At 31.4% G+C, this 10,210-nt stretch overlaps 1 protein-coding gene across 1 annotated transcript; it reads right to left on the reverse strand.

Annotated features, from left to right (window-relative positions):
• Window positions 1-8,513: 8,513 nt before the first annotated feature.
• Window positions 8,514-9,622, reverse strand: LOC120081746 (transcription repressor OFP13-like). The gene has a single exon (XM_039036860.2). It carries the CDS (start codon window positions 9,456-9,458, stop codon window positions 8,646-8,648), a length of 813 nt encoding a protein of 270 aa, XP_038892788.1. The 5' UTR covers window positions 9,459-9,622; the 3' UTR covers window positions 8,514-8,645.
• Window positions 9,623-10,210: the final 588 nt, after the last annotated feature.

Genomic DNA, 10,210 nt, shown 5'->3' on the forward strand with positions numbered 1-10,210 from the left:
GGGCCCCTTGTTCAAGACCTGGATTCAGTACTTGCAAGAACAACCTCTCTCCTATCCCTAAATCGGGTAGGTGTGAACTTCGTTTTGCACCCTATGTCCCCAGCTATCTATCCGGTCTTACCCCTGAAATGGGAGTCTTATTGAGCTGACGTTGTTGAGCCATATGCAAATCTAAAAGCAATCTCGAATAAACAAGAGTTCATAGTTAGCTCAGGATTAAGATCGAGTTACCTAGGTCATCTAGGTGAAATAGTCAGTCTTAAACAGTAAACAGTGTTATAAAGTAAGAGTGACTTATTTCTTGGTCCTGATCTTATGCAAACTCATTGCATAGGACGCCTCCACTCCTCATATCATAATATGTACGAATTAGGATCACATCGTATGTAGCACTTTACAACTCTTTGTAATAACTATAGAGTAGGCCGCATCCAATGGTGTTACCAAAATAAAGTACCCAACCTCATTCATGTACCATAGATCATTTTGACTATTTACTCGAACCCGATCCACTCTTATGTCTCACATAAAGTTCAAGTACCGATACAATAGTCATGGGTATTAGTTTATTGGATTTAGACTTTCATACAATTTATGAAATCAATAACAAGTATATTGATTATAAAAGATGTTTATTATTTTACAAACTGCGAGTTTTTAGGACATAAAACCCAACACACTTACAAGAAAATGTTAAGCCAGTTAATAGTTTCTGGACCGAACAATGGTGATTGATATTTACAGTAACAAGAAGTTGTTCTGTATATTGGTTGAGATGGTCTCATTTTAGTGAAGGGGTACTTGATCACCCTACGGTAGCTTTTACCATACCTTACTGAAACATCATTGCAAAATAAATGTCACATAGGGTGCATTAAATTTATTTTGCTAAATTTGATTGGTTTTTCCAAATGGGTAATGCTTGAATACTAATATAAATAAATTGTATGTTTCAGCAAATTCATTATGACTTCCATAACACTAAGCTTACTCTCTGCCGACAAACTTACCAGCAAAATTTACGCAACATGCAAAAACACAATCAACACAATATTAATCGTCGATGATCTGAGATTTGTCCTTATGGAGGATTGTCCTCTTTTTCCTGCTCAAAATTCTCATCGAAACATTCATGAGGCATATGAGCGTTGGACATGGACAAATGAAAATGCTTGAGTGTATATCTTGGCAAGCCTTTTTGAAGTCTTGGCCAAGAAGCATGAGCCCATGCTCAAGCCAAGTAAGATCCTCGACAAATGTAATCTTTGGTTTCATGCCCAAGCTTCTTCAAGAAGCCATTTCTTTCGCCGTCCCCACAAAACATCCAACAGAGGAAAGAGATTGAAGTGTCTAGTCTAGACAAGAGTTTTGCTCCATTTTTGTGAATCTTGTTCCTAGGAAGAGAAGGGGGGAAGGAAGATGAAGATGGAAAAGGAATGGGATTGGGATTGAAGGAAACTGTGAAGTCCGCAGCGGAAGCGAGATCGATCCCAACTTTTCTGTTTTTCACAAAATTCAAATTACATAACATAAAATATGCAATTATACAGACAATTTTACAGCATGCTAAGGAGAATGAATTAGGGAAAAAGTAACACATACCTTTGAAGCCAAAATGTCTTCACTATTCCCTCGATCCAGTCACGAACTCTTCTCGTATAGAAATCTCAAACATAACAAAATCAAGTGGCCACCACCACAAGTGAACCTCCTGTATTCTCCTTAAGGATTGAGAATAAGTAGGAGGTGTGGGCTCTACTATCTTTTTGGGAAGAGAGAGGGGATTTCAAGAGAGGAAGAAGAAAACTTTTTTCTTCTCTGTGTGTTCTTGGTAGATTACAGTGAATCACAGAAAGACATTCTCTTCTATGCTCTTTTTTTTCTCGTGAAGAAGAGAAAGACCATCGTTAAAACTTCCTCCCATTCTTTTTGGCCACACGATTAATATAGAGAAAAACTAGAATAATTTCCTCAATTAATTTAATTCAAAATTAAATTAAATTTAATATCTATATCTATATATACACTAACTAGTTATTATATGTATATATAACTATATGTTATACCAAATATAACACATAACCTATAGTTTTAATTTCTCTCAATCATTCATGGTATGTAATATAAATCACACTTATACTAAATTTAATCATATGAATCATATTCAAATATTTAATTCCTTTCAAAATCAACTTTAGATTATAATATATCAAATATATTATATTAATTATATCATATATAATTAATTTTCTCAATTAATTTAAATAATTCAAATTAATCCAAAATTAATTCTCAATAATCCTATTGAGCTACATAGAGGATCTTATGAACCTGTAGATTGAAAGTTCAATGGTACTTGAATAATTAATTAAACTCCTTTAATTAAATTATTTAACATCTATTAACTGTCGGTCACTCCACTAAAGACCGACAATTGCACTCTTCTCACTACATATATATTTATGTGTCCATTGGATATAACCAGTCAACAGGGTGATGACCCTTCACAAATTGCTCGTAAGTATAGTTTGGCCAAAATTACTATTTTCCCCCTATAGTTACATCTAACTCCTTACGTACCACTGATCTCTCTAATGAACAATAAATTATAGTCCAACTATGACTAAATCCCTCTCGATCCAAGAGAGGGTGTGGCTGTTGGGGTTAATGCCCTAAATCTCGTAGGGTCCTATAATTTGTAAATATTATTGAACAAACTCATTGTGTATTTAATAAAATATATGATATTTTATTCAAATTCATTGTCTATAAAATATATGATATTTTATTTGCATTAGCCACAAACTAATAAACTAACATCTAAGGTTATCTTTGTAACTTAAACATGTATGTAGAGACATACGGGTGGATCATGTTTAAGTGATAACCTAAATGGTCTGTAGTAGATGGATAAGGTTGGGTACCTTATCCTGGTGATACTACGAGTATGGCCCGTTTTGTAGGTGTTACAATTGTTGTAAAGTGCTACAAATGATCTGATCCTGATCATTCATGTATAGATATGTGAGCGGGGATATTCTATACAAAGGAGTTTGTATAAGACCGAACCACAAAATAATTAGTCTCATTAGAGACTTACATTTCACCAGGATGACCATAGGTAACATGACCTGAATCCTGAGTGAGTTGTGAACTACTGCCTATGAGGACGATCTTCTGATTTGTATGGGTGAGAGTGGTCAAATCATCAACTCAACAAGCCTACCATTTTGGGGATTCGTCTGATTGAGAAGCTAGGAACACAGTTACACAAGATGGAATTCACTCTTTCCCCGAAGTAAAGGTAAGTAGATAAATTGGTCCCTTAAGGGCTGATTTCAAATCTTGAACAATGTGCTGCCACACCCTCTCCTGGCCCAAGAGGGGTTTAATCATAGTTAGACTATGATCTATTGTTCATTAGAGGGATCGGTGGTACTTAATGAGTTAAATGTAACTACAGAGGCAAAATGGTATTTTTGGCCTAGTTGTACTTAGGAGCAATTTGTGAAGGGTTATCGTACTGTTGATTGGTTATATCCAATGGACACAGAAATATATCTGTAGTGCGAAGAGTGCAGCTGTCGGTCTTCAGTGGAGTGTCTGACAGTTAACAGATGGTGAATAATTTAATTAAAGAGTTTAATTAATTATTCATGTACCATTGGAACTTCAAGCTACAGGTTCATGAGGTCCCCTTGGTAGCTCAATAGGATTAATTGAGAATCAGTTTTTGGATTAATTTGAATGGTTCAAACTAATAGAGGAATTTAATTATATATGATATAATTAAGTTGTTTTAATTATATGTGATATAATTATTATAATGTATTTGATACATTATAACTTTAGTAAGAGGAAATAAACATTAGAATAAGATTCAAATATAGTTTCTATGAATTGGTTCATAGTTGTTAAATTTAATATAAATGTGATTTATATTAAATGTCATTTAAGAGAGAAAAGAAACTAGTTTATATTGTATGTGATACAATATTACAACTATAGGTTATATGTTATATTTGGTATAACATATAGTTTAATATATATATATATATATAACATGATAAGTTAGTTATCATATTTATATCTATGTTAATGATTATTTTAATAATAAGGGAGAGAATTACAACTCCTTTCACCTCCTTTTCTCTCCACCCACGTAAGTGGGTGGTTGTTATTTTTGTCATGTAGAAAAAGAAAAAGTTTCTTCTTCTTTGGTAGTAGTTGATCGATTGAGCAAGAGAAAAGAGACAGAAGAGTTATGGGTTATGAAATTGTTGTTGAACAATTTCCAAATCTCTTTTCTCCTCTCTACAAAATTTCTTCTTAATCCAAAATAGTCAGAGTCCACTACTCTTGGGTTCTCACCCTGAGAATATCGAGGAAGTCTTTGTGGTCGTGGTCGAACTTGTTTGAAGTTTTTTTTTTTTTTTTTAAGAAAGTCTTCAAGTCGTTTGTGTGCTGTTCGAGGGAATTCTTGAAGAAAAATCTTCAAAGGTAAGGTTTCAAAAACCTTTTATTAGCATGCTGTAATTTCTAGTTAAATGCATATCTTGTTTCTTGTTTACTGTAAAATTTATATTCAATGAAAAATGGAGGATTTGGGTCGATCTTGCTTCTGCTTATGCTTCCCTCCCGTTAGGGATCCTTCAGTGGCCACATTGTTCAAGTCCTGGAATCAGCCCTTAAGGGAGCAATTTATCTACTTACCCCGACATTAGGGAACGAGTGAATTTCGTCTTATATAGTTGTGTTCCCAGCTCCCCAATCAGATGAATCCCCAAAATGGTAGGCATATTGAGTCGGCGATCTGGCCAATCTCACCCATGTAAATTAAAGGACAGCCTTCATAGGTAGAAGTTCACAACTCACTAAGGATTCAGGTCATGTCACATTTGGTCATCCTGGTGAAATGTAAGTCTCTACTATTAACGACATTATATAATGAGACTAGTCATTTTGTGGTCCGGTCTTATACAAACTCTTTGTATAGGATACCTTCGCTCATATATCTCCACATGAATGATCGGGATCAGATCATTTGTAGCACTTTACAACACTTGTAACATCTACAAAGCGGGTCGTAATCGTAGTGTCACTAGGATAAGATACCCAACCTTATTTATCTACTACAGACTATTTAGGTTATCATTTAAACAAAATCCACCTGTATGTCTCACATACATGTTTAAATTACATAAAATAACCTAGGATCCTCGTTTATTGAATTTAGTGTATGCTCATAAAATAACAATTATCAATTATTTTAATAATAACTATTTGGTTATACAAAGTTTACAAACTATGAAAGTATAAGAGAGATTTAGGACATCAATCTCAATAGGGAGATGGGAGAGAAATTTTAGTTTATTTTATTTTATTTTTAAAATATCATTTCATAATTAAAATAATAACAAAATAGTAGTAAATAATACATATGAACTTAGGGATCATTTAAACCTATTTTTCAAAACTCAGAAACTAAAAAAGTTTTTTTTCCCTTAATTTTTTATCCATCATTTATGAAATAAAATTTTAAGAAATTACAGTTTGGTCAAATCATTTATGAAATATTGATGTAAAGAAAACTGCTAAAGTAAGAAATTTTATGCAAAAATAATGAAAAGGATAGAATTGAGAAAATAAGAATTATTCGTATTTAAGTTTTAGGCTTTAAATTTGAATTCCAACAGAATTTATACAATCAACCTACCTCATTAGCGATATATCATAAATAACTTAAACTTAATCGGTATTTCATAATTAGATTTCTACATATTTTTTTGGACAATTTTAATTTTATAGTATATTCTTCCTCTTATTTAATAATTTTTGTTGTATCTTATAATTAAAAAAATTAAAGAAAAATAAAATGAATTTAATATTAAAAATTAGAGAAATTTTTATAAATAAAAAAATTTCAAAAAAATTTACATTTTATAACAAAAAATTCCAAAAGTGTTTTATACTTTTTGAACTTTTTACTATAAAATGTAAACATTTTTAAATATTTTTTATATTTAAAAAGGACCCTATAATTATCTAGAGAGTTTTCTTAATATATTTTTTTTAATCATTACTTACAAATATATAACATTAATGAGTGCTTTTAATTTAATTGTTTCTTATTTTATTAGTTAACAAATATGTTATATATTCTTAAATCTCAGGAATATGTTAGTGTGGTCATGTTCCCAAAATTATTCACCTGCTATGAAATTTCTTTAAATAAAGTAACTAACTCCAATTGAAAATTACAATAATTACCAAACTTTAAGGATGAAATTTACAATTTATTCTAGCATTACTATTATATAATATGGGGTGTATATTTGTAAATGACTAAATATACATGGATAGATGTGATAAAATAAGTGGAATATAGAAATGAGATCAAAATTATAATATAGGGTATATATTATATAACAACCATAAATCTATAGTTGTTCGAAGTATATTTGAAATAACATCGTAGATATTTGAAATAAACCTGTTATATATAAAAGAAACGAAACATAGATGAAATCCAAGATTTGGTATTATAATTATTTATTAAATGCAATGTATTGAATTTGAAGCTTTTGAATTTTAAGTCAAAAATCAAAATTTAAAGAGAGAAAAAATTATAAGACAGATTAGGGAAGAAATAAAATCACTTAAATTTAATTGAAATTTTTCTTTCGTGATGGGTTTTGAAAATTTTGGAAAAAAACTAGCACATGATTTTCAAAAATTTTTTTAATAAAAAGATTAGAAATGAATGGGCTATCATGAATTTTTGGACTTGATTTGTATGTAATATTGTGACATGTTTGGCTATTCATGGAAAAAATATAATTTAAATTGGTAGAAAGCCCTAAATAAATTAATAAAATCCAATGGTCACGGATGTTTCTCATAGAAAGTGGTGCATCCAACGGGCCGAAAAAAATTAGAAGCCCATCATAAGTGGACCTTTTAGAATTCTAGTCGGTGTTGGGCCATAACATCTTGAATCCACAAGTTATTTATTTATTTATTTATAATTGTCAAGTTTAATTTACATTAATCCAATTTATAGTTAACATATAAGGTAATAATCAAAATATTATTGGTAAATGGTAATTTGTGCTTTTAATTAGTTTGTGGATTTTTATTAAGTAAAAGTGTAGGTATAAACTCATTCAAATAGAGTCTCGATGGATTTTTTAATCTATTAGTCGAAAGATAACATGATTATAGAAGAATCTTTAGATTTTAAACATTCCAACAAAAACTTATGGTAAGCTTGTCTGAGTGTTCTTCTAACTCTAGCCAACCTCTCGGAGATGCATCATTTAGATTGTTCAATATGATTTCATAACCTATAAACCATCATCCATGTGATCTAGCATTAAAAGGGATGTCAAAATTTATTCGAAATGTCTTTGGATTTTGGGACTCACCCAAGTCTTTGTAGAGAACGATTCCAAGATTGTTTATGATTTAGTCTTGGAAAAATAAAACTATTATAGGTGGGAGCGAAGAACATTATCTATATTTTTGGAGAGAAAAATATAATCGGTCACTCACTTGTAAATCATGCTGGAATCACCTCTTCATTGGCCATTTGGATCGAGGAGGTTCCAATTCGGACTAGGCCTATTAAGCTCTTTGGACAGACACTCCTCTTGTGTGAGGGCCTTTTCTTATGTCGTAGTTTTTTTTTTTTTTTTTTTTTTTTTTTCACATTTGCTATTATCTTGTTCCCTCTTTAAAATATATATAAATAAATAATGGGTTTGTCAATCCTGCCGAACTAATGCAACACAAACTTTGCTTAAAACCACCCCTTGAATAGAGGTTTTTGTTCATCATGAATGTTCTTAGATCTGTTTGTATGTTTTTATAATTTCATTTTTTATGCTAGAAGAAAAGAAAGAAAAACAACTTTTTATGTATTTAATAGGTCTTTACATTAATTTAAGATAACTTGTCAAAGTTTTTTTTTTTTTTAAGAGAAAGCCTAAAATTATTCAAAATTAGTTCACCATGTAATTTCTAAATGATATAGTATGACACTAAACATTAAATCAACAAAATTGAGATCTATTATAAACCTTCTAAAATATAGAAATGAAACAAATATGTTCACGAACTAAATTTAGAGATGTATTATGATTTTTTTTCCATACAAAACCAAATTCAAGGGGACAACGGAAACAAAAGGTAAGCGATAAAAACATTATAAATCTAGCTAACAAAAAATTAATGACCTAACTTTTCCTAAAATCTTATAAGGTGGAAGAAACAATTTAAAAAAAAATCTTAAAAAAAACATAATTAACTACATACACAATGAACAGCGTGATTGCTATCACGAGGACAAGACGAGAAAGAGACATTACAAAATGTTTCACTAAAACAAGAATCTCATCAAACGCATTTTTCACTTCAAATACTATATACAAGTAATTAGTTAACATTTAAAGTTTGAATTATAGTTGAATTTATCCTTAATTAAGTTCATATTCATATGATCTATTTCAAAATAGAGGGGAAAAAAGCTCATATATATTATATATAGATATAATATCAATATTGTATTTACAATACAAAAAAAAAGAGGGGGAAAATATAAAACCCCTCAAAAAAGAACAAAAGTGAGGAAGAAATCTGAAATTCTACAGAGTTTCTGTGATATGATCATCTTCTTCCTCATGAAGCTCCTTTCCAATGGAAGATCGATCCAGCAATCTCAAAGACGATGCACAAGAACAAGAAGAAGATGAAGATTCAGTGCATGTGTAATAGTTAGATTCTGAATTAGAACACAGCGAAGAAGAAGATGAAGAAGATGATGATGAAGAAGAAGAAGAAGCAAGAAGAATATGGATCAGTAAATCAACAAAAGCTCCAATGATGAACCGATGATTGTTCTTCCAATTAGCCTTCAAATACCATCCCAAAAGCTCTTCCAATCCATCCCAATCCTTAACTCCAAGGCTCTCCACCATTTCCCCCATCGATTTCCTGAAATCCTCATACGGATTCTCCGATTCAATCGACACAATCAAGCTCTCTTTAAACACTAACCTCGGTTCCGATTCAATCGACGACTCGATCGGCTTCGATTTCTCGAGTATCGAGCTCGTATGATCCGGTTCAAAGAAGAGCCTCTCCGATCTAGCGCCGCGGACCACCGTTTCGAGTGATTCTTCTTGGGACTCCGTCGCCGCCGTGGAGTTGGTTACAGAGGCGGATTCGGAGGAGTTGGTGTAAAGTGAAGAATAATCAGGAGTGGTGGTGGTGGTTTCGAAGGGTTGGTCGAAGAAGATGGAGTTGACGGTCTTGAAAACGAGGTCGTTTTGAGCGCGGAATGAGAGAGTTTTGGGATGCTTACAAGAAGGCCAATCCCATTCCCATGGCTGTGCTGGTAGTCTGGATTTGAAAATGGAAGGGAACTTCATGAGATGCTTCTTCTTGGTGTTCGCCATTGAAGGTTGAAGGTTGAAGGTTGAAGGTTGAAGGTGGAGTTTTAATGGCGGACTTTGGGATATAAAGGAAAGGGGAAAGAAAAGGAAGAAGATGAGATTGGTGAGGGATTTCGTGTGTGTAATTAATTTGTAGGTTTCGACAATTTAATGCTCAATTTAATGCTCTCTCTCTCTCCTTCCTTCCTAACTGAATTTAACAGTCCTTTCACTTTTTCAAATCTCAATCTACTCTCTCTCTCTCTCTCTAACTTTCTATTTAATATTTTAATTTATTTTCAACTCTAATCATATTAACTCTAACTCATCCGTTTTTAATTTAATTTAAGTCAAGGATTGAAAGTTTATATCCTCACAAGAATTAAAAAGAACTCGACTAATTGAGTTATTAGTAACCGAAGCTTAAATGTTAATATTGATGGATATTTTTTAAAAAAAATTGAAAGGTATTGTAATTAAAGTGTGGGGTAGGAGAATCAAACCTCAAACTTTGAGATCGATAGTATGAATATTATATCAGTTGAGCTAAATTCTTATTGGCTAAAATATTAATCATAATGATAATTAATTTTTTAAAATTTTTTTATTTTTAATAAATTATTAATTTGATCTGAGGAAGTTATAATTAAGTATTATGGTCGTAAAAAGTTATAATTTTGTACTTAGGGTTTGATATGAAAGTCTTATATATGATCCTTATAATTTATTAAATAAACAGTTACAAATATAACATTAAGATTCAAAATACTAACATA

The sequence above is a fragment of the Benincasa hispida genome, chromosome 7 (assembly GCF_027475165.1).
Source record: "Benincasa hispida cultivar pf3 chromosome 7, pf3_genome.v1.1, whole genome shotgun sequence".
NCBI classification, from domain to species: Eukaryota; Viridiplantae; Streptophyta; class Magnoliopsida; order Cucurbitales; family Cucurbitaceae; genus Benincasa; species Benincasa hispida.